General features: G+C 37.9%; 2 protein-coding genes and 1 long non-coding RNA gene across 10 annotated transcripts; 2 read left to right on the forward strand and 1 right to left on the reverse strand.

Moving 5' to 3' along the window:
• The first annotated feature begins 559 nt into the window (after positions 1 to 559).
• LOC135622922 (uncharacterized) lies at positions 560 to 1,574 on the forward strand. The gene is made up of 2 exons (XR_010491200.1): positions 560 to 1,281; positions 1,354 to 1,574. It is a non-coding gene; the product is annotated as an uncharacterized LOC135622922 (long non-coding RNA).
• A 1,361-nt stretch (positions 1,575 to 2,935) lies between these two features.
• On the reverse strand, positions 2,936 to 7,211 carry LOC135622545 (ADP-ribosylation factor 1). 7 transcript variants are annotated; one of them, XM_065124478.1, is made up of 7 exons: positions 7,067 to 7,211; positions 6,453 to 6,613; positions 6,068 to 6,138; positions 5,610 to 5,729; positions 4,602 to 4,720; positions 3,339 to 3,420; positions 2,936 to 3,173 (listed from the first exon to the last, which is right to left on the reverse strand). In XM_065124478.1, the coding sequence occupies exons 2-7, from the start codon at positions 6,598 to 6,600 to the stop codon at positions 3,168 to 3,170; spliced, it is 546 nt and encodes a 181-aa protein (XP_064980550.1). In that variant the 5' UTR covers positions 6,601 to 6,613; positions 7,067 to 7,211; the 3' UTR covers positions 2,936 to 3,167. The 7 variants fall into 7 exon arrangements, with proteins under 7 accessions (XP_064980550.1, XP_064980555.1, XP_064980552.1 ...); XM_065124483.1 differs by having other exon boundaries at positions 6,453 to 6,605; positions 7,067 to 7,210; XM_065124480.1 differs by having other exon boundaries at positions 6,453 to 6,632; positions 7,067 to 7,177.
• A 3,011-nt stretch (positions 7,212 to 10,222) lies between these two features.
• On the forward strand, positions 10,223 to 24,883 carry LOC135622547 (la-related protein 1A-like). 2 transcript variants are annotated; one of them, XM_065124485.1, is made up of 14 exons: positions 10,223 to 10,801; positions 12,952 to 13,525; positions 13,619 to 13,778; positions 14,093 to 14,183; positions 14,295 to 14,366; positions 14,512 to 15,188; positions 18,218 to 18,287; positions 20,498 to 20,602; positions 20,813 to 21,150; positions 21,240 to 21,380; positions 21,469 to 21,532; positions 23,379 to 23,524; positions 23,664 to 23,768; positions 24,464 to 24,883. In XM_065124485.1, exons 1-14 carry the CDS (start codon positions 10,568 to 10,570, stop codon positions 24,657 to 24,659), a joined length of 2,973 nt encoding a protein of 990 aa, XP_064980557.1. In that variant the 5' UTR covers positions 10,223 to 10,567; the 3' UTR covers positions 24,660 to 24,883. The 2 variants fall into 2 exon arrangements, with proteins under 2 accessions (XP_064980557.1, XP_064980558.1); XM_065124486.1 differs by lacking the exon at positions 10,223 to 10,801 and adding an exon at positions 10,836 to 11,042.
• The last annotated feature ends 803 nt before the right edge of the window (positions 24,884 to 25,686 follow it).

Raw genomic sequence — 25,686 nt, forward strand, 5'->3', positions numbered from 1 at the left:
GGGTTTTCCACTCGGGGACTGTAGTCTTAGAGTCGTGACTCTTGCGGTGAATGGGTGGTCCGGTGGCAAGCTCGGTTACGAACCGGTCATCCATGGGGTCAAACTTCGGTTCGTCTTATCGGGACCGGTCGGTCAACGTCAATCAGTCACACTGCCGATTTACTAAAAATATATTAAAAAACATTTATTTTAGAATTTTATTAAATAATTTACCTTGAATAATTTCTACTAACTAGTTTTTGGGTTTCTTTGAATTTTTTTTTTTTTTGAACGAGGGGCAAAAAATCGATTAATTCATGTTGATTGATAAGTTATATGATTCACTTGGTCCGAATTATTAATTTCACTCATTTGATCATTCATCAAAACAATATTTATGGGTCCAAAATTTTCAATCTAATCTTTATTTAATATATTTTTTATTATATCAATTTCATATTTGTGATAAGCTTAGTCGAAAATTGAGCTTGCTTTCTTCTCGTATTCGACGTGTCCTCGCTGTCTTTTTCCTGATCTGACTCCTCAAGCACATGCGTTGGATATAATACTAATCCTTCCCCGATGCATCTGTATCCATCCCTTATTCTGCGTTACATATGTATACTCCATTAAAGAAAGTGAAATGACAGCATACAGCTTGGCATGCGTCGGTTCGTCTTCTCATCTCATCAGAGTCGAGACCTGTTCGTGGAGATGACCGCTTGTTTTTGGGCTTGCGGACCATAGAAAGAACACCTCTTTTGTCGACTGGTTTCATGTCATCGTTCGACAGGTGTCTTATTTCTGCGTACGTGCTGCTGTGCGTAGCCAAGCGCCTCCAATGTCCGCCCTCGTCCACGTAGTGTCATGCTTGCGCCATGCCTGCCGCCGTCGCCTACATGGCTTCACTTACAGATCGGAGGTTGAATACTGCTTTGCTTAGTTAAGGAGTCACAAGATAATGCCGCCCAGCATCAGCAGTGGAGAGGAGGAATTCTTAGCAGCATCCGAGAAGGCGCCAAGTCCGTCCTTGGAGCCGTCATCGGAAGAACCCAGGAGCCGACGAACCAAACCCCCGAAAATAGAGGCGAGCACAAGGACTCGGAGGCGATGAAGGCAAAGGACACGAAGGAGACTGCCCCTGCCGATAACGCGCCCGAGAGCATGGAAACGACAGCCGGGACGAGAAGTGAGCACGACTACAGACGTCCGTTGGCTAGCGATGCTCGTCGGGCGATTGACTACTTCACCGGCAAGGAGGAGACAAGAAAATGGATCGCGGAGACCGGAGAGTCCACGCCGGTACATTACGTCCGAACCCGTGTCGTTTCTTTGGTTGATGCTCTCTCTCCATGAACATGTTGCTTGGAGCAGGCTCAGTTAGGACAAACGGATGAGGTGGCGAGACAGCAGCGTGAAGAGGCAAGGCTGAGGGAGGCGGAGGCGGAGGATAGGCCGAGGGCGGAGGATAAGAGAAGGAAGGTCGAGCCAGGACTCAGTACAGAGGCTCAGAAGGGTTGATTACATATTATTACCCGTTATAGTTAATTAGTCTTAGTCCTTATATTTTAAATAATTATATTAACATTCCTATATTTACTATAATATCACATGTTTTATTAATAAAAATATATTAAAAATATAATAAAATAATTTTAACGTTTCAATCAAGATTATTATGGATGATGAGAGAGACAAGAGATGAGAATCATTTTACATATGTGTTGATACCAACACAGTTGTCCAAGCGACTCTTTTGTCGCTCTATATATACATCAACGTCGATACAATTATTGAGCGACAAAGGGACCATTCGATATATACATCAAATGTCTTTTTGTCGTTCGACAACTACATCAACAATTTTGTCATCGTTTGACAATTGCATTAATACCGATACAAATGCGGAGCGACGAAAAGATTACTTAACAACTACATAAACGTCGACGTAAATGTAAAATGATCGTCATATCTGGTTGTCACCCTCTTTATCCACAACAGCCCTTAGAGACATCGTCATCTGTCACTACCGACGTCTATCCTTCACCACAAAAAAAATATTAAAATTATTTTTTTTTATTTTATTTAAATATTTTTATTGATAAAATTAATGATACTAAGATAAATGACCTTAAATGTTTGACTTTTGTAACGATAAAAATACTAATATAATTTTTTAAAATATAAATATCAAAAAATTAAAAAATAATTATAAAAAATCTAGAATTAACGCTGCGATCAAGCAGAAGATAGATGCCGGCGAGGTGGTGGAGTATAAAACCAGAGGACAGCAAAGGTAAGGAGGAAGACGTCGTAGATGACGGGATAAAAGGTAGATAAAGACATGCATATGCTTTTAGATGAGTGTTAAGCTGCAGTTATGGGCGGTCCTGTATCAAAGATGACAAAAGGTGTACAGTGGAGGTTTGCTTCGGCTTTAATCTAAACAGAAGCAAATTTCGAATATCGGTAATAAAACAGCGAGGGGGAGATTCTTTCTTGTACGAAACTTCATCCAATTTCCGATCATCAGTCTCAATTTCCAAATTATTGGCCAAAGCTAGAGTCACTGAATGCTAAAGATGATCTACATACCCCGGTGTAAAGCCGATCGGCCAAGGCTAAACTCATTTATTAGATCAGTGCAGAACCAAAAAGTACGATGTCAATTTCCATTGATGGGTATGGACGAATCTGCTATTGCTATGCACATGTTATACAACCTATATCAACCAAAGCGTCAAAATCAAATTTACCAAAGCTGAAGGCAGCTGTAGATTTTCCTTTTCCGCATTTGTTGAAGGAATTAGAAGAACCAGCCAAGTCAGTACCGGCCTTGTAAGAAGGGATCATCGTTTAGTCTACTAATAATGTTCTAAGCCACAAATTAGCTCGCACGGTGTAAATTACACCATAGCAAGTAGATTACACAGGAGAAAAGGCAGACGTCCGCAGGTGATGAACTCAATTCACAAATCATCTGTTTGTAAATGAACTAGAATCACAGGCAGCAAGCAGACACTAACACATCTAATTTCTGAATACATGAAATCTGATGTCTTAAAATGCAAAAAGCTGAGGTAATACAATCCATATAAATTACACTAAAATTCTGTTACCTCTCATGTCCCAAAAGCAATCAAACTGGCACGAAGTAAGAATATTTAAACTAAGCACTTCCTGGCCATTTAAGCCTGACAAGCAAATACAAAAAACATATATCAGCGGAACACAATTTATATCAATTGTGTAAAATGCATTTTTGATCTCAGAAAGAAATTTAGCACAAGAGAAATCTCTAGCTCGAATTATATGTCAAAAGAAATCAATTGTTGCAAGCTTAAACGAAGATAAGATACCTTGCTGGCAATGTTGTTCGAGAGCCAATCAAGCCCCTCATACAAACCCTCACCAGAGGTAGCGCAAGTGCTCTGGATGTACCTGATGACAGTCACAATGTATGTGTCTATATTAAACAGGACATGAAACCTACTTAGTCTCAATCGTTTTACTTAAACATCTATGGTCCTTTGTTGTCTTGCAAAGATTCTTGTTAAACCCAAAATTTTAACAAAAAACAAGGGAAAAATAAACCTAGTGGTTGACTAATTACGACAGTATAGAAGAAGCATGCGTAGAAAAATAAACTTCACTGAATACTGCATTTGATATCTAATAATTCAAAAAAGTCTTTCCATGCAATGATGTATAACATTTCACTTAATACAATTGCTGAAAGATCTGGTTACACAAAAGCTTTCGTATATGGCTTCCTCACAACATTATATGAATAAATTGTTCGGTCATAGATATAGCAGTATGCCAAACTAATCAGTGCTAATGACAAATTTCACATTCTTTAATGATCACAACTAATTTGATACAAAATAGATGAAACATCAGATCAACAGGTAAATTGCTTCTTTCATACCCATATTTACAACGAAATCAGCCATATCCTAGTTAGTTGCACAAACACAAACACCAAAGTTTAACATCAAGTTATTTGCTCATCTATTATCATCACATGACTGCTTTCCTACCAAAACCATGAAATCCATCCTGATAAGTGAAACTAGACAAGGGTACCTCAGACTTCATGGTCATTGTGAAATCCAAGCAATACTGGGCACAGGATACCAAGTAAATGGAGCTCTAGGTAAGCAAAATGAGATGAGAGGACAGGAGTAAGAAGGGAGCGCCATTTAAAGCCAAATGGATGAAAAACTAAATCAAGGTTTTCTTCCTAAAACATCAGACTTTGTAATTTGCAATTTTAGATCATTTTTTAATTCATTTCAAAATGTTGATCATAAGCTCAGCCTCTGGCAAACATCTTAAATGAAGAGATCATATATGATCAAATAGTTCTCCAACCATCAAGTGGAAAAAGAAGCAAACCTTCAGGTCCTCAAGAACCAAGGAATTTCTCTATTCTTAAGTGATCATATTAATCAAGTATCTTTTATATCTACAATTTAACCAACAAAATGACAATGCCAATATTGCTCCACTTCATCTACAACCTTGTTATGTGATTTTGACATGAGTTATCAATCATAACAGCAAGAATCTGCAAGACTTCTCAACAAGTTCAGCATAACAAGACCAGAATGCCGTACCAGTGTCGCTGGCGCAAGGAATGCAGACCAAGCTTGTCGGTGATTTCAGCAGCATTCATTGCATTTGGAAGATCTTGTTTGTTTGCAAAAACAAGCAATACAGCGTCCCGCAACTCATCCTAGCAATACCAAAATTAAAGCTTTGACAAGTGAGGGGGGGGGCGAATCAGAATGAACATCATGCTGCTAAATTAGACATCAATTCACACATTTCTCATACAAAAATCAGTGCTGGATTTCATGGATCATGGAGAGGAATCACAGGAAGATGCTACAAAATGAGTTGCTCTAATGGAACAGAAAGTTAGTTACTCACTCAATTTTTGTTTGTTGATAAAAAACACTAATCAGCAAGCATTTAACAGGTGAAAGATAAGCTTCTTCTTATTCCCAAGTAACCGATTTTATCATTACAAAATTCTACAAGCATCATACTTGGGACATTTATCACAGCCAGTATAGTGAAATTTTCAATTTGCTATTTTCATGTCAATAACACCATGCTTGTTAACAGTTACCATGTAAACAACTAAGACATTTGCAACGATTTCTTAGTCCAATTATATTATTAGAAAATAACATGTTATCTAAATTGCATTTTATTCAATTTACTATTATCATAAATGGTTACCATTACCATTTTCATAAGCGGTGAATCACATTACATATACCCACATAGATATTCAAACTTAAATTGCATGAAAGCATATTTATTTTGAACTTCACAAAAATAGATATTGTTGAAGTACTGTCATGTTTGTGACAATTAATTTGTAATGTTAAAGTCTGATAGATTTATACATATGGATTATATGCATGTTAATTTGAGTCATGTGGATGATAATAGATAGCAACTTTGACACTGAAACAGGAAATGATAATAGATAAATAATTTCTGGAAACAGAAATTAGAACGAGTAGCATAATAGTTGGTTTTATAACTAATAAGCAAGGGTAGAGAACAAACCAAAAAGTTCAGAAAACATATCACCAAATGGAAGAACTTACCTCGTTAAGCATTCTGTGAAGCTCATCCTTTGCTTCAACAATTCGATCTCTGTCGTTGCTGTCAACCACAAAAATAAGGCCTTGTGTGTTCTGGAAGTAATGCCTCCAGAGAGGTCTGATCTGTTTTTCACACGATCATATCACCAGCACATTATCAAAAGGGTAATATGATTAGCTGATAAACAGATGAACTCTTGCAAGAATATCTATAACAAAATGATGATGATATTCCGCAAAATTTTGTTTAACAAGAAAATCTGTTAGGCATTGCAAGAAGAAGACAGTTTAATAACACCCAATCATTTGACCGGTTTTTACAAGTAATTGTCTACATCAGTATCATGCCCTTAGAAACATTTGCTCTTTCGAAAAAGTCATAATAATCAAATAACTCGTATGAGCAAAACATAAAAGAATAACTTCAATAAAAATTTTTAACTAAATAGGCACCACAGTACCTTGTCCTGACCACCAACATCCCAAACGGTAAAGCTAATATTTTTGTACTCCACAGTCTCCACATTGAACCCTGCATTGAAACACTAAATAACTAATCTGACACATATATTTTATTATTCAGGAACGATATTAACTACTAAAAGTCTATTGAAGGAAGAATGCCCAATACAAATTCAAGTTTCCATAACAGAGCGTTCGCAAGCTAATTAACAACATCACCAGCCTTCCTATTCTACACCTGTCACGATTATACATATGTAAGTATGTATAACCCAAGGCCGGTCAAATGTTGAAAAGGTAGCCACGTTTTACCAAAGTCGTTCTAGATGGCTGAACAGGAAACGTTAAAGTCAAAGGAAAAAAGAGGAAGATGAGAACTCTCACCGATGGTTGGAATGGTGGTGACAATTTCTCCGAGCTTGAGCTTGTAGAGGATGGTCGTCTTACCAGCAGCGTCAAGACCCACCATCAAGATCCTCATCTCCTTCTTCGCAAAGAGCCGGCTGAACAGCTTCGTGAAGGTGAGCCCCATCGTTCCTACGCTCCTAATCCGCAATGTTTACACTAATCAAACATAGAGATCCATAGATCAAAGATCCAAGGAAAAAAAGGAAACGCAATATCCACAGTGTGAGGAATTCAGAAACACGGATCGGAAGGTCTACAATCAAGGATCCGCAATCGTCGTCATCAGATTCAGATCACGAATGGAGAAAATTCTAAGATCTACATTCGGAACTCGTAAGAGAGCTGGAAATAGGGTTCAGATAAGAAACCTAAGATTTACAAAGAAGAGAACCGATCAAGGATCTAAAAACGGGACATAAGATGCTGCGGAAATGATTCCTTGAATCGAATGGACTAGAAGAAGAAAACGGATCCAAGATCTGAGAAAGCGATAATCGATGCGAAGGAACAGAACAGATAAAGGACCTTTGTATTGAACGGAAGATCTCGGAGAGGAACCGAACGGAGAGAGGGAGGGGAGACTCGAGTACCCGGAAACCACGGGGAGAGATCGATTCGACGGTGAGATGACTCCTCGATTGCACGTTCTCTCGATGGAAAGAGAGTAGGAAGGGGCGCCTTTATATACACGACAAATACAAGACTCGAGAGCCAGTGGTCACTTCGCTTCCTTCTTCAGGAGACAGCGAGTCACGTGACTGCCGGTAACGGGACGCGCTTGTGCGTGGACCGCAATCTGGTTCGGTTCATATCGATCGTTAATTGCACTTGGTCCAAGTTATTCATATCAATCCTCAGTCATGGTCAATTCCTTTTGTAAGTTGCTTTACCATAAATAATCTTCCAATATGAAAGCCACTCATGCAATTACAAAGAACTTAGCATCATGCACAGGTCTAAACTTGCTTAATAAAGCAAGTAAAGAATGAGGGTAATTTCATATAATCATAAGTAGTGAAACATATAATTTTAATTCTTTCTCTTCTCTCTCAACTTATGCTCTTGATTGCCACTACTCCTATACCGCTTGATTGTCGCCTCTCTTGTATCACTCGTCGTTGCATTAAGCTCGTTCGATCGTCGCTTCTCTTACTAGTTATAGGTGCCCTGGAAACCAAATCACATAAGTGATGACGCATGCGATACACTATATAATAATTATTATTATTATTATATTTTTTATATATTATATAATGAATATATATATTGTGATATCTTTTGATCTGTGTAATGAGAATTGAATCATGATGATAAGACCGATTCATATTTAAACATATATCACTAAATATTCTCGATTATAGATTACTCGAGAGGAAAATCGAGATAATCGGACATAATCAGTGTGCTATATACTCGTCTATATGATGAAGATAGTTGGTCTCGTAACTACTTAGGTTGAGACACTATGAATATAATGCAGGTGCTCATTAGAGAATAAGTTTACTAAATGATCTACTTATGGAATGTTAGATGGTTAATGATACATCATTGTCAGATAGCGATTCCGTAGTCTCAGTTACGTATTTGGTCCATAGATTTGAGATACTAAATATGTCTTATTTAAGTATTCAGTTCTTTAATAACAGACTTATAAGTCTATAAGTTCTGGATCTAGTACAAACGATCATTGGGAATGACAACCAACCTTAGAAGACAATTAAGTGTCAATAAATGATCTTCTATTCTCGATATCATGAGAAAAATATCACATGTGCTCTCACTCAAACAAATCCTTGACTAGGATTAATTGGATCGTGATGAATATGATAAGCGTGAGATTCAAATTGAGAGAGAAGTTCTCTTGGAGGATTCGATTAAAGTGAGGCTCGAATATATTTCATATAGACTTGATAGCACCATGAGCAGTATATGATATCTGGAATATTAGATGAACGAGTGACTATAGATATAAGGTAACATATGACAGATATGTCAAATGGATTAGATTTTCCTGTATCGTTTGGGGACTACAACATAATAGCCTAATACATCCATAATCAATGAGTTAAGTGATTTATTATAAGGATAATAATTCATTGAGTCAAAAGGAGTTCTGAAATGTGTAACTCACGATCAGCTCGATATTGGGCCTAGAGAGTCAACGTATATGATAGACAACATGACGAGTAGATGATTGAATATGAGATATCTAATAAGCCCATGTTTTATTGAATCTATTGGGTGAGATCTATTAGGACATGAAGTGGTTATTAAATGAGGATCCAATATTCATTTAAGCAAAGATAATTGGATAAAGATCCACTATCAATTAAGACATGATCCATTAGGTTAAGTCACGAGGACTCTTTATAAATAAGAGTTGGGGCTTCATGGGTCATAAGCTAGACCTCTATTGTCACCACCTCATTTCTCCTGGGTGAGAACATCTCACACCGTTTATATGGTTTTGTCGCTTTAAAGTTTTTTTACTCTCGATATTCATGATGATTTGATAAATTTGTTTTAGGAAATCAGTTTTTGTTTTTTTTGTTTTTACTGTACTTGTGATGCTCTATGCAGTTCCCAAATAACTCCTGCACTATTCACCACCGTCACACTAAACCCACTCGATCGTCGTCGCATTGGACCCGCTCGATCATTGTTGCTCTTGCATTCATCGATAGGGAGTTCAGTTTTCTCAACAAAGATTAACCTTCTCCAAATGTTTGGACCCCTTATATCTCTTTGCGGCATATCCTCAAGTTACATGACATACTTCTTTATTCTCGTAGCAATCTTGAGCTTGATCGTCTTGGCGGCGGCCGCGGCGGCCTCGGGAGAGAGGCCGCATGAGTCCTGCAGGAAGCGAAACGTGCGGATCGGGTTTTGGTGGTGGCTGCGTCGGTGGTTGTGGATCTAGGATGTTGGGTTGGGGGGAGGGGGACGGGGAGGGGGAGGAGGAGGAGGCAGACGGAGGAGGTGGTTGGATCTCTGACATGGACGGTGGCTCGACGGAACAGCTTGGTGGGGATGAGACGAAGCATCGCGAGAGCAGTTTTGGATCGGCCGACTGCAACAGGGAGATGGTTTTATTACTCTCTACTGCATTGATTGTTCGTCTTTGTGCACATTTCTCCCACCCTCCGTTCGCCGTCGTTATTCTCGCTCGTGACTCCATTCGCTTAAGGACGAAAACTCTAAATCTAACATGTTAAAGTTTACATGATATATTCTCGAAAATTCTACATGTATTCTGAAATTTCAAATAATGTCTCTGTTAATTTATAAGATAATAAATGTGATTCTAAAAAAAAATTATTTGACACAAACTCGGAAATGGATTTCGATTAACTTCTACACAACTAAAAATTATCTTATCTATATAGAATATCGGATGCTTTTCCATCCTATTCATGAGTATTTCCACCTTTTTAAAATTCTAGCATTATCCCTCATTCATTTTCCCTTGTCGAGACCAAATTCTTTCTTTTACAAGTGATATAACAAATTAAAATGATTCATATTAATTTCAAAAAATAAAATTGTATAATAAAAATTAGAAAAATATCCGAGGAAGTCGGCTTGGAAGTTATTAAAAAAATATAAGCCAAATTGGAAGTAAAATGATTTATATTAATATAATTAATTTTAGGGCAGCCCATTGGATCATATCCAATTGCGTGCTGCCAACTGTCAATATCCAATAGCATCACTCTCTCGTATTAAACCCATGCCAGCGTATTTTGTCCCGCTCTTTGCTATCCTCACTGCTGTCGCACTCCTCCCGGTTCCAAAAACCCTAATCCCGCCTTCTTTCGCCGTGCCCCTCGAAACCCTAAATCTTCGATACGATTCCGGTACCATTTCCGGTCGGGCGCCGATGGCCGGTCCTCGATCGCGGTCCTCACCATCCCAGATGCCGTGCGTTAGATGCTAGATTCTTCTCCGAGCGCTTTCTGATCTCTCTCGGATTTGATTTGCCCCAAACTTATATCCTGGCGACGGAGAGCGGCACTGCCGCGCCGGCAGAAGCTGCCGCCGAAGATCCTGGAGAGATAGTGGCGCACGAAGCAGCGCCACCTTTGGGCGTGATGACTGGGCAGTCATCGTGGAGGAAAACGACGGCGATAGCGGATGGAAGAAAGCCGGGAGACCCGGTGATGGGCGCAGTGTCGTGGCCCGCGCTCGGGGATGCCACGACGAAGGTTTCGTCGGATTGTACGGCTAAGGTGGCTCCTTCGGCTGTGCCGCCACCAATGGCAGTGGGGAATGCACGTTCGATTCCGTGGGATGTGCCGCCGCCACCACCACCTTTTTCAGTTCAGGTCAATCTTTCGACGCTCTTTATGATCTGATGCGGCAGATCTTGACCATTACAATTGGACACGAGTATATATTTTGTATCTCTTCATGTGTGGTCGATGATGTTATTTCGTTGTTTTAATTATTGTATTCAGATTCGCTAACTTCAGAGTAGATATTTGGTAACGTCTCTTTTTCTGGGAATCTTGATGATTGATCAAGATCGGGCAAGTAAAAATGGGATCAGGAGAATGAAGACCAGAAGTAACTTACCATTCCTGAAGTTTGAGTTTTGTTCTAGGCATCTGAATTTGTTGCATAATGACACTGTATAGTTGACTGTGTATTTCACAAGATTTATTGCAAGTAAATAATATATCCTTCTTTATTAGTTAATCACAACACTATATATATTTGCAATGGTTTTCATGATTGTATTAGCTTACCACTTTAGAGTCATTGGGTCTAAATATAATTGAACTCTATGTGCCGAGAGATAGGCTGTTGGTGATATGAACTTTGGGTCAATAAGCTTATGCATCCAAACCTTTTTTCGAATTGTGAGCGTGTTCTTTTTTTCTTCCTAGGCTTACTCTTCACTCTTTGGGATAAAGCTGAAAGTACTAATAGGCATTTATATCATCAAAATTGTTATAGAAGAATGATTGATCATGAGATTTCACCCTTGTGATACATGCTTCACAATGAGCCACTTCAATTATCTTTTTCAGCTTATTGAACCATAGTAAAAGTACTTCTATTTTCAAGAAACTAATAAGGCCTTACCATAATTGATATTAGTGATCATACAATTCATTAATCGTGAAACTTTCTTTAAACTTTAGTCATGAAACTTTAGTAACTCAAAGGTTTGTGACAAAGGTAGACAATGATACTGCTTGGGCTGTATATTTTATGCAGTCAGAACGCTAGTTTATGATACTCCTGGTGGTTGTTGATATTGGATGGATGAGAACGGTGAACGCTAGTTTCCTATTATTTTGATGGTTATGAGCTGATTGAAAGTGGAGGCTAAGAGTAAGGAAGCCATTGGGGATAAAAAAAAGGAAGATATCACATTCAAGATTTCATCTCTACAAAGAATTTTCATCTTTCTATAAAGATGGAAGCTAGCGGTCAGATACATAATAGAAAAGGAAGATAATTTTGCAGTCAAATTTGGAAACTTATCTTCAAGAAAAAATAAGTGATTGATTAATATCAATGTAATTGTACTCTTTCTTATTTTTGTAATTTTCTTTTCTTGTTGTACTTATGCAGTCTACAATAAGGGGAAAGAGATTGCAATTAGGACATGCATGCACGAATGAATAAATAGCTTTTCTTTTTTCCTTCACTTTGTGTGTTATAGTGGTGTGAGGTTACATCTTAATTCTTGATAAGACTTCATCATCTATGAATGAGATGTCTGAGACTTCCATCGGTAGTCAAGTCTTGAGCTAGTCCATTCCTTAATTCTCAAATAAAAAGAATACTATCTATGCTCATCATGAACTTGATAAAAAGAATATTTTCTCAGTATAGATACTGCCTTTTTTATACCTTACTGTTCATCATTTTTATCTTGCTCTCTTCTCCATCTTGTTCACTTGCTAGAGCTGCGGTCACGGGCTCCAGTAAGCCTGATATGAAAACAAGAACAGTTTTTGAAAGCAAAAGAGTAGCAAAGTTTGACTGACTGATTCAATGTCTGGCTTTGAAATCTTCTTTGTCCTTTGACGGTTTGACTGACTGAGTCCAACACCCGACAAAAGGCTGCTCACCAGTAAATGTATGAGAATTTATTGCTAGTTGCCCTTCAATTCGTTTAGAAGTTTAAGATACCTGTGTTTACTATTTCTGCAGGTTAGTAACTCAAACAATGTTCAGTAGATAGTAAATAGGCATGTTCAACGATTATGTTGCATATGCCCTACAAGCTGGTTAAATATCCATGTGGAAGGGAAAATATATGCAAAATAGTGTCCTTTTTTATTAAGCAACCAGAAATATTTATTGTTTCCTGTACAATCCAGCTAATTTTTGAAAGAAATTATAAATGACAAAGTTTGCTACCCTACTGCGTATGTTTTTTGTTGCTCATGAAACTTTTCGATTATTGTTTTTTCATTAGGATATTATAACTGTGACCTTATTTCTCTTATTTTTTCAGGGTTCAATGGTTATGCACAAATCTAGTGGATTTGGAAGTAACAATTCTTCCAAGCATCAGCCAATGCATTCTAACAAACATGGTCCCAGACGTAACGCACTGGTTAATGGTGGGCCACCTTTTCCTGTACCCTTGATGTACCAGCAACAACCGGGGCAACCAGTGTTGTATCCTGTTTTTCAACCTTCAACCCCGATAGCCCATGATCATGCTTATCAGACGTGCCGAGCACCATTTCCTAATGGTCAGTCGCACATTGTGAAGTCTGGTGAATCTCATATTCCAGTCATTGTCTCAACCAATCAATCTGGAGGTTCTGATGGAAACAGAAATTTTCCACCACCTCCACGTGGAGATCCAAATAATTGGTGTCCTGGTGTAGGATATGGTGGTAGACCATATAACGTCCGTGAACCTCCCAAAAATTTAAATCAAGCATGGAACAACCAATGGGCTTTTGGTCCAAGGGACAACATAAATATGCCACAAGGTTTTGGGCCGAGAACTTTCATTAGGCCAGTTCCACAGTTTGTTGGTCCTACTCCTGGATTTATTCATGGACCTGGTTTCCCAGGCAATATCTTAAACTAAATGCCTTTTCTTTTCACTCTTTATACTGTAGTCATCTTGTCATTTTTTAAAACTTATTTATGCTGCTGAAACTCAGGTCCTCCTCCGCCCATGTATTATGTTTCTGCTGCTCCTTTTGAAGTAATGTGTGGCCCTCATTTTTCTTCGCATCCTCCTCCTCCTGTCTATCCAAATTTGACACCAGAGATGGCAGCTTTGAGATCTAATATAGTCAAGCAAATTGAGTACTATTTCAGGTTTGTTTTGATGTATTCCATGTGTTGGTATTTGGCCTAGGGTTAATTCTTCTTTCACATGGGTTGCTACTCTGAGTTGTTGAACAAAATTGCAGTTAGATCTGATGTGCAGACCAGACATATTGTCAGTCTGGGACTATTAATATTTGCACTTTGCATTCATGCAACTAGGATTATCTCAACATTAGGTTGATATCATTTTATGAATTTCTATTAGTGTGATCTTTCTGTGATGCAAAAAGTTCTACTTAAGGGTAATACAACTTTGTATTTTTATTTTGTCCTATTTGTATAATTACATCTTCTTTTTATAGTGATGAGAACTTGCAGAAGGATCAGTACTTGATATCATTATTGGATGAGCAGGGATGGGTATCTATATCCAAAATTGCAGACTTTAAAAGGGTATGCTCTATTTTGTTGTGAATACTTTTCTTGGATGCTATATGAATGTAATTCCAACGGTAGTATAGACATATGCATTTTGTTGGTACTAATCAATGAATGATCTTACAGGTAAAGACAATGACAACTAATATACCCTTGATTCTGGATGCTTTGCGGAGTTCAAGTTTGGTAGAAGTCCAGGTTACAGCCTTTTTTTTAGTAATTTATAATTTATATTTTCTTCTGTAATTGATATTGCTAATTGGATTTGGTGGAACATGTATAATGAAAAAAAAAAGAGAAGCTTTTTAATGTTTTTAGGTTCTTATTGTTATTGAATTGGCAGGATGACAAAATAAGGCGGCATGGTGACTGGTCTAAGTGGATTCGAGCTTCAGCTCATTCTATAGTTTCTACACAACCTCAGTCCACAGAGAGCCAACCTCCTGCCAGGATGGAGGGTATTGATAGTGATGAGACTCATAGCGTTTGTATTTCTCATATGGGTAATAACTCTAAAGCTAGATGTGAAGATCAAGATGAATATTCCAATCCAACAGATTGTTGTGGGAAAGAAACTAATAACAGTTCAGAATGTGATACTAGGAATGTGTTTGCTAGTGATGAAAAAAACAATGGAGATAGCAATAACAACAGCAAGGAGGTGAAATCTAATTTGATTTCAGGGGCAGGACAACGAGATTCATCCGGTGGTTGTAGCTGTATGGTTAGTAATGATTCCATTGGTAGTGATGCTGATGCCAATAACAAATTTGGTGATTCTGCTAGCTTTAGAAATTCAGAGGAAAAATCCAACTCTAGTGGTGATCTTAAACCTGAGAAGAAAACTTTTCCAACAGATGTGAGCTCTGGCACACAAAGTGGCACAGAAAGTCTAGATTGTGATAAAGTTTTTCTGGATGAGTCTGTTATCTGCAATGTGCAAAGTACATTTTTGCTTGATGAGGAACTGGAGTTAGAGCAGACAACAAATGAAATGGAGCATCTTTCAGTACATAAAAGGTGATAAGATACTTGTTTCCTTACCGTAAGCATTCCTTTTTAATGTGTCTTTATTCTACTTCAATTTCATCCATTTGCCAAACTTTTTTGTATGTCACTGTTTTCTGTCATTTGGTCTTAACGCATGTCATTTGTGGAGATGACAACTTGTATTAGGACATATTTAAATAATATACTGATAGTTGTAATTAAGGAGAATTGTATCATGTAGAATTTGATACACTTAGGTCACTTTCCTAGGCACTTATATTAACTAAATTATATCTACTTGGCTGATAAATCTTGGTACCTTCTTTCTTGGTTTAATATAGTTTAATTGTAATAAAAAAGGGTCATAGTTTATTAGTCATGTCCTATGAAATGAGTTTGCTGAGGTGGAAACCAGGGCATATTGTTAATTGTATGTCTATTAAGGTATTGGAACTTAACATGCCAAATGGAAGTGTGGCACTACCTGTTTAAGTGTTCAATGGCAGTGATTTAAATAGGTTCTTGGGGGCTTGTCTTGGCGCTTGGGCGAGGCGAGGCCCGAGCACCTCGTGTGTGGACCAAGCAACGTGATTCAATGAGGCGCCACTTGGGCCCTCGTCAAACCTAGGCATCAAGTGCTTTGGGTAAGCGCCTGATTCAAATAAGTAAATTGAACCAGACTTTTAAGTCTGGTTTGGTTCAATAACACAATTTCTTACCCCCACCTTTCATGCCTGTGCGACCCCGAGCCAACCCTAGCATTGCTTTTGCCTCCGCTGCCGACGCTTTCTGTCGCTACCTCCGCCATAGACGTAGTGGATCGAGCCTTCTTCTATTGTTGACGGACGAGTCCAACAACCTAGCAAGAGCCTATAGCTTCCTTCCGCTGTCGCTACGTGTGTAGTTCTTTCCACTGTCGAGGGAGAGGACCGTAGGTTCCTTCGCCACCAACGGACGCTCTTTGGAGATTCCGCCGCCACTGCTGCTGTTGTCCGTAGCTTCCCTCGTTGCCGTTGTTGCTGTCTGCAGCTTCTCACCATTGCCTTCTCACCGTTGTTGCTGTCACTTTCCATCAGTTTTCACGGTTAGTGACCCTTTTATCCCCCTCTGTTACTGTTAACTGTTCTTTTCTCCCCCTCTAACTATTAACAGTTAGCAATATACTGTTAACAATATATTTTTAATTTAATATCATATTTTTATTTAAATATTTATATTTTTAATTATATTATATATTTTAATATTTTAGAGCATCTCGTTTCTCTCGGGCGAGCGCCTAGCACCTCGTGCATTTTGGGACCTTGGCTCGTAGTGCTTTTTAAATCACTGTTCATGGGTAGTGTTCTTATATACAGGCACTTAGCCTATGGTCCAATATTTCGAGCTGTTGGTTACTTTTTATCATATGAATTTGTTGAACAGTGGAATCAGCATGAACTGTTAAGAGTAGATTCTTGAAATGTTTAGATCTTCTTAGCTTCTGAATTTTGTTGTATATATGAAGGATTGCCTTACCGGTCTGACCATGTACCTGTCACCATACAGATGCAGTGATGTATCATTGCTATACCAGTAGGTACTGTTTTGGTGAACAAATAGGGAAAATGTAGTAATGAAAAAAGGACTTGTCTCTTATGGACATTTTGTTCGTTTCTCTTATCTTCTCCTTCTTTGCAAGTGTAAGCTCAGCCTCAATTGAGTCTCCTCTTCCTCCTCTTCTTTTCCTATTTCTTTTTGCTCGTGTCCCTAGGGTTTTAGATGGATGACCGAGACATTTGAACTGTCAACTGGTTTGTTTGCTAATTTATTTTGGGTTCGATGTTTTAACCAGTTTATGTTTGTGATTGGCAAATAAATATCTGGTGTGCAACTGGCTTAGACTAAAATTAGATATATCGAATAACTCTGTGCAGCATGTACTACCTGGGACAGGCGATTTGCAACCATTCTAAGCTTGGCCTGATACCTGTATCCTTGGTATATATCATCCCTGATGCTTCATCAGCATAAAATACATAAATTAAGTTTGCAAAAACTTAAACCCTAACGCTTCCAGCCTTGTGCAATCTTTATCATTACAAGTTTCCTCATATCAGCTCCGCTCATAGTTATGTTTTATACTTACGAAGTTTAGGATCATCAAGTAAGACAGTGTTATTTTGGTTACTATGAAAACTTGCAGATTAGTGGTCACCTTGTAATATATTGTTAGAGTAGGAAACCAAAATTTGATCTGTATGAATTTGTTCATGAAACACAGATTTTTTTTTTGCAAATTTAAGAGTCGGTTTAGCAACAAATTTTATCATTCACTCTAGAGGTACTTGTCTGAGGAATTCCCTAATAACTTTAGCCACGATGATGAATCATACTTGCAGCATCTTCTTCTTATATACTGCAGAATCTCTCCAGTTAGCCTCAACTTATTTTCAATTCTTTTGCTATGTTCTTTCCTTTATTTTTGGCTTCTTTTGTCCATAGGTGAATAAACATCATTGCTCAAGTCCCCAGGGAGTTCAGTTCACTAAATAATTTGATGTTAGTTGTAAAATATTATCAAATTCTCCATGTAGCCTTTTGATCCTTGATTGCTCCAAAGTTGACATGTGAAAAAATCTAATTGCATAGGTATTGCTTGGCTCTGAATACATCAGGGACATCCAAGTCTATCCCGTGAGTGATTAAACAATAGGAGCATGACATTTTGTGAGCTTGCAAATCTTTCAGATCTCTCTGTTCTTTGTACTATGTTTTTTAGATACCTTGAGATATTTAAATGACAACAAAGGGTAGATACGAGTCAATCACCAATAGTTGAGAGTAAAGGCTTGCTTAGTTGTTTTTCTGACTCAGAACTTGGCACCTAAAACACAATAGATCCAAAATTCAATTATAACCTTTAGTAGTTGTCCTGTCAATAGTCTGTTTAATATATTTGCATATTTAGCCACAATTAATGTCATTTCTGTGTTTTCAATTATAATTTTCACTTTTTTCCTAGTTAATTTTCTGTTCTGGTACCGTTCAATTCTTCTTTCCCAAATGACAATCTTTGACAGGCGTGCTGTTGAGGAGGATGAAATGGATATTAACGATCAAGATGTGCATAAACTTGTAATTGTGACACAGGTAATATTATGATAAAACTTTTCATCCCGTTGCCTTTGTTTTTTTATGTTGCTGTTTAACATATTTGCTGTTCTGATCCATATTTTTAAATGATACATCAAATCTGCTTTGGAGGTGGGCGAAAAAATTCATGTAGTTTGTAGGTTGACTTTTCAGTTTGGATGTCTCCTTCATATTTTTCCTGGTGGGGTTTGCTATATTTTGACTCTCCCTGTGGGTGTCCTGTTTTGATATGCTATGTTATGCATGTTAGAATTTTTTTGTTTAAAATCAGATGCTTAAAATTGCAGATGACTGAAAAGTGAAAACCACCTTATGCACATGAAGTTTCTTGCATCTAGGTCATGTACCATAAAGGATTAGTGTTTGTGTAGCAAGGAATCAAATCTCATGCACCCTTTCCTAACCTGTCTGCTCGCAGTCTATTACAAGTTAGCACAACAGTATGGTGTACTGCAGTATATCACTTTAAAAATAGTTGAAATGTTGGCATGCTTCCATAGGATATGATGTATTGCATACTGGTAAGGGGTTCGGTATGGTCTGTATATTGAAATACTTGAATTCGAGTTTCTTAGTTCATGATAATTGTATCGATTGGATGATTGGTGTTCACATGCTTCACGGTGAGATTGGCCAAGTACATTTCTTTTCTTTCTTTTAGAAGTTGGACTTCAAAGCTAATTTGTGTTCCATTGGTTTTCATATACATCCAATCTGATTAAAGCAAAATGGTTTGTTTATTGGTCAAATATATTGATTTACTTTTCCATTGTTATGTGAAAATTAATTTATTGATTTTGTAGTGTTTATAGGATCAATGCATATTTAAATAAAATTTATAGGGAAAACAGAAAGTTCTATTTTCCTTCTTTGAACATAAGTGACTAGAGTTTGTCTTAACCTTTGTTGACTGTTGTGTTGCTATATTTTTTTATTCGTATGTCATGTTTACATATTTTTTCTTTAGGGTGTGTTTGATAGTAAAGAAAATAAAGTTAACAGAAATCTGTTTTCTCCTTGAAAACTTGTTTTTCAATGTTTCTTTGACAGTTTACCAGAGGATCTGGAAAGCACTTTCACATTTCAAGGAAAACTTGGCTTTTCATTTCCTTTGTTTTAATAAAGGAACTAAAAGGAAACTTATACAGAACTTCCTCATGGCTTTTCAATATATCTTCTGGAAAGAGAATTAACTTTTAACTTGTTTTCTTTTTCCTTCATTCCAAACACAAGAAAAGGATAGGAAACAGTTTTTTATTTGTTTTCTTATAGATTAAGCATCTACAATTCTTTTTCCATGTAGAAGACCCAATGGAATTTTTTTCTTTTACTTTTGTTCCTTGTAACTGGCAGGCTCTACTTAAAGCCAAATGCCTAGAGGTGGCAAAGAACATGAGTAGCTTTGACAATTTATGTGTGCCATGTTGTTAGGACTTAGGATACCTTTGTTGTATTGCCTTGCAGCAGTATTGAACAGGAAAGCACAATTTTGGTTGTGGCTGGCATGTTCAATGAAGATGGAAAGTGGGCACACAGGTTTTGGTGAATGTGGGTCATGTTGGGTCAACCTCAAGTATCTTGGAAAAAGGCCATTTACTTGCTGGTGAAAACCAGTCATGTCAGCCGATTGTTACTGATCTTGCACATCCATAACCATCAGAGAAGCTTCTCCCATCAATATAGGGTGCACCTTAAGTACTGTGTATGCTCACCAAGGATTGATGTATTCATGACATGCCTACATTATATTAATTGGCAAACCTATGCAATTAGTGCCCCATAGCGTGCATTGCACAGTACCATTTATAGGATCCCTTGATCAAAGACAAAGCATTGGAACTTTCTTGACAGTATTTGTACCGGGTTACAAAGATGAAAGTTCATTTGTAAATGTTAGACTCAACCTTAGGATATTGATTTTCTTTGCTTTGATGTCTATGTGCTGCTTTAGTGTGAACATCTTTATATGTTCTCTTTTACATTAAGGATACTGGAATTTCTCCATCTAGCAATTTGGGTGTCAATCCGCTGCTTTACCATCTTTATATGTTCTCTTTTGCATCTATAATTTTTTTGGATAGGCATGACATTTTGGATAGTCAAGTTCGATAGGTTGGTTAATAACAGTGATATATGTAGGTTGAATTGCTGATAAAAAGTTTTCCTGGTATTGATAAATAGTTGCATTTTGGACAACTGTTATACAGGATATCAGGGTTGACAAAGATGATGGAGCTAGCTCAGGTCAACCGGAGACAATATCGAATGAACTTGCATCTGTTATTAGTGACGGGCTTTACTTTTACGAGCAGGTAGTGTTATTTTTTTAGTCTGTAAGCAGTGAAAGTTGCACATAATCTAGCTTTAAGAATTGTGCTGTTTGTATCCTGCTATTTTCTTTTTTGCCATTTGCATGCTAGTTTCTGTCGCATGTGTTTGATATGGACATTTGTCTTCTATTGGGTTAAAATTTAATTCTCTGATGCAGATACTAAAGTGTCTTTGTGCTATGTAACTAGCAGGAGTTGCATGCCAAACAATCTAGTAACCGGAGAAATAAGATTGGGACAGTGAATAAACCAGAGGATTTTAAAGCTTCCTTCAATGCAACCTCACCTTTGCATTTGAAGGCCAACATAAATATAGGAAATAGTGCATCTGAAGTGTCTGGACATGCTAGTTCTCGAAGACGCCAAAATAAAGGCACTGGCAAAACACATGCCTTGCATAAGCCGCGTCTTTTTCCAAGCAATTTTAGAAATTATGGCAGTGGGCGAAATCGCCATGGAATGGTGTCTGAGAGCCCACCAAGCAACTCAGTTGGCTTTTTCTTCGGGTCAACACCGCCAGAAAATACTGGGTTAGTATTAGTAGGTAGTTTCGTTTTACATGGTACAGCGCTTTATTATAATGTTGCACTGATCTTGCTTCCTATTTTCATATTTCCAGCCTGATGTCATCAAAGTTGAGTTGCTCTCCACATAGTATTCTTTCTGGAAGTCCACCTGTGGGATCGATGCCAAAATCTTTCCCACCATTTCAGCATCCAAGTCATCAGCTTTTAGAAGAAAATCAATTTAAGCAGCAAAAGTAGATGACTTTTTTTACACTTTAAATGTGTCTAACAGTTTTGCTTTTTGATGATTAGCCATTCTCATTCAGCTATTATGTGATGAAGGTTTCTGAAGTTCCACAAGAAATGTCTTAATGATCGTAAGAGATTAGGAATTGGCTGCAGTGAGGTAAGTTCTAATTATTATTTTCTTTTGCCTGGATGTTCATCATGGAGATGTGGGTTAAAAAGGATGTTGACATGGTGAACACTGGTGATGGTATTATTTACTGATGGCATTTGTCATACAATGTTTATTGTTGTACTGACATTATTGGGGTTAAGTTCCTCATTGTTCTAAGGTTCTTGATTTATCTTCTAGGTATAATACTAATCTTCACTTGTATTACCCTATTGACGTGTGCTTGGGAAGCATGGATATGTCAATGTGGCGGATATATTCGTGTCGGACACGAATACGTCGCCGACATGGTTGGACACGTGTCTTTTTTTATTTATATATATTTTTATTTAGGACATGGTGTATTTGTGTCAGACGCTTCTCCCACGCCCTTCACCCTTCCTCGTGTGACGCTTACGTGCGACGTTGAGTCGCATGGGCATCATGTGATGGCGGGGAAGTGTGGAATTGAGGGAAATCAAGCCCATAAACATTCATTGTCCATAGGAAGGCTGAAGCCACTGTTGCATGCACCACGACTTGTCGGCGACCTCACCCCCATTGACGACTTAACCAACACCTGCGCATGACTCGTGATCGCACACTTGGTGACTTAACTCTCATCGACAACTTCACTAGCTTCCATCGCACGACTTGTGTGATCATGACCTTGGCAATCCGTTACCGACTTCACCAGCACCCGCTGTCGCTTGGGAAGCATGGATATGTCAATGTGGCGGATGTATTCGTGTCGGACACGGATACGTCGCCGACATGGTTGGACACGTGTCTTTTTTTATTTATATATATTTTTATTTAGGACATGGTGTATCTGTGTCAGACGCTTCTCCCACGCCCTTCACCCTTCCTCATGTGATGCTTACATGCGACGTTGAGTCGCATGGGCATCATGTGATGGCGGGGAAGTGTGGAATTGAGGGAAATCAAGCGCATAAACATTCATTGTCCACAGGAAGGCTAAAGCCACTGTTACATGCACCACGACCCATCGGCGACCTCACTCCCATCAACGACTTAACCAACACCCGCGCATGACTCGCGATCGCACACTTGGTGACTTAACTCTCATCGACGACTTCACTAGCTTCCATCGCACAACTTGTGCGATCATGCCCTCGGCAATCCGTTAGCGACTTCACCAGCACCCGCTGTCTCGCACCCTCGGCACCTATCGCATGACCTGTGTGGTCGCGCTTCGGCCAGCCTCGTCAGCGACTTCACTAGTGCCTGTGTGGTCGTGCCCTCGGTGACCCATCAGCAACTTCACTAGCACCCATCGTGCAACCCTATGCTGTTGTGCCCTCGATGGCCTCTCTTCATGGGTTGCCATTGGTGACCCAATTGTCGATGGACATCGTGACCTCGATAGCAAAAAGCCTTCACAAGGCTTTCTGTTTCTTTTTTGTATTTTTTAGGAATTGATGACCTTTTATATTCCCTAAGTAACAATATCACATAACTATATTAATAATTATATTGATGGTAAATTATGTTATTGTCTCTTATTAGTAATAAGTCATGTATAAAATTTATAACAGATGTAGGTTATGTGGATATATGCTAGGAATTAATTAAAAAAACCAAATGTAATATAAATTTTAAATATAAATATTATAAGACTCATTAATTGAATTATACACACACACACACACATATATACACACGCACACACATATATATATATACACACACATGTTCTCGTCATGTTCGTATCCTTTTTTTTTTTTTAAATGATGTGTTCGTGTCGTGTCCTGTGTTCGTCTCTGGTCTTCTATTAAGTTACACCATTGATTTTAGTTGTAATTTTTTGAAGTATCTGTTGTTTTATATACAGGAAATGAATACTCTCTATCGGTTTTGGTCGTATTTCCTCAGAGACATGTTCAACAAATCCATGTATGATGAGTTTTGTAAGCTAGCAATTGAAGATACAGTTGCTACGTATAACTATGGACTAGAGTGCCTCTTCCGATTTTACAGGTTTAGCCAAACATACTATTTTGCACATGTTCAAACTACAAGATACTGGATTTGAATTTTTTATTATGAACCCCTTATTCTGTATATTCGACTTAATTTAAGTCAGGAACACTGACCGTTCTTCTTTACTCTCTTCCAGTTATGGATTGGAGAAACACTTTAGAGAAGATCTTTATGACGATTTTGAACATCTTACACTTGAGTTTTACAAAAAAGGCAATCTTTATGGTCTTGAAAAATACTGGTAAAGCCTCTTTGCTAATGTTAGTTTGCTTTTATAGTTGCTAGTTTCTTGTGTCCTTTTTTTTGTTGCTTGATGTCTAATTTGTCCATCCGTGACGTTGTAGATAATGTGTCGTGTGTAATTTTATGCTTGATGAATTAATTGTTTGTTCCAGGTTATCTTGAATGCTAAAGTTACCTGTGATTTGAAATGATCTCATGATTTATCATAATATATTGGTGTACCAATGTGTTACTATTTGATATGAGAGCACTGTTTCTGTCTTGACCATATTCTAGGTAAAGTTTGCTGTACCTGATTGTTTTGGTTAAAGTCTAAACTACTAAGCCAATATAAAATCTCACACATTATTATTGTTTTGGTTAAAATCTGATGTTTAGAGTTGGTATATTGTCTGATATACATTTGACTGGTGACTTTTGTTCAACAATGGACCAAGATTTTAATCCTTGATCCAGAAGGTGTAGGCTGTTATTTTTGTTCCATTTTGTTCGTGAAATATAAAAATGGAGTAGATTGAGTGTGCTTTCTGTGAGCTGCTAGTTTCGTACCGAAGTTACCCAAATGGTTTTTCTGATGTAGTTTCAATGGAACTGTCTGGTTTGATAGTAATCTTTACTCATTTACGATGCTTGAATATATGAACCTTATATTCTCCTGATTTATTACTAATTGCCGAACTTTTCATATACCAGGGCGTTTCACCATTTTAGAGAAGAGCGGGGCAGTTCTCAGCCTCTACGGAAGCATCCAGAGTTGGAGAGGCTTCTCCGAGAAGAGTATCGCAGTTTGGAGGATTTCAGGGCTAAGGAGAAGGTAGAGAAGGCCTCCGGAAAAGAGTGTAGCAGCAGCAGAAGCGGCGGTTCGAATGACTCACAAGTCACACCATAGTTGTGTTATAGAGCTGCTTCCAGCCTTGCCTCTCTTTTCCAAAGGTTAATACCCATAGAAAACAAGATAGAAGAGGATTTGTTCATGCATACATGTGGAGATTTTGGGATGTAAAAGCTGGCTAGTTCAGGAATTCTTCTCTCCATCCCGGATTTGTACATAAGGTAACCAAGGATAAAAAACTGTACAAAAATTGACCAATAAATATCTGGATTTAGTCGGTCTGCCCTTCTTTTCTAAGTAGAATAAATTTACATATGTGGTGTTATCGTGATGTCACGAGCATGATCTGCCCTATCATCACGATCCGACACAGCATCGGATCATGCAGTCTGTAGCAACGACAGACTGTCACAGATAAAACCTTAAACAAGCTTATTGTATTTTTCAATTTTATTTAATTTTATTTAATTTTATTCATGCTTTACAGAGTTTACGATAGATTTGACAGTAGTAGTTTGATTAGCTTTTATAATCATTTTAAGTTTATAAACACATATGCAGTTGCCGTGCGGAGATAAAACTATTAGTATGGTCATGGTGTATCACCTTGGATCTTTTATTGTGTGATTGTTCGGAATTAACATCTTTTTTAGGATTATGGATGGACTGTGCAGTGATCTTCAGTAAACTTAATGCAACTAATCAAAAGGGCAAGGCATATAGTTTATGTTCTTCGAACAGATAATATGAGGTATGAACTCTTGAAAGAGTATCACGATTCCGTTTGGATTGGCTCTTATGGAGAGGATCTTTTATTGGACAATGATGGGAACTGATGTGAAATAATATGTTCGGACGAGTCTTATTTGCTAACAAGATAAGGTAGAATAACGGAAGCTTGTGGAATTTTTGAAGTCGTTGCCCATACTAGAAAGGTCGTAGAAGAGTATTTCCTTGGACTTTATATCAAGCTTATCAACAGTAGGGGGACTCAGATCGATACTCGCAATGATCGATTAGTTTTTAAAATATGTAACATTTATTGTTATATCCTTACACTGCTCAACGAGGAGGCGATCGAGTT

The sequence above is a fragment of the Musa acuminata genome, chromosome BXJ2-9, assembly GCF_036884655.1.
Source record: "Musa acuminata AAA Group cultivar baxijiao chromosome BXJ2-9, Cavendish_Baxijiao_AAA, whole genome shotgun sequence".
Classification (NCBI taxonomy): Eukaryota; Viridiplantae; Streptophyta; class Magnoliopsida; order Zingiberales; family Musaceae; genus Musa; species Musa acuminata.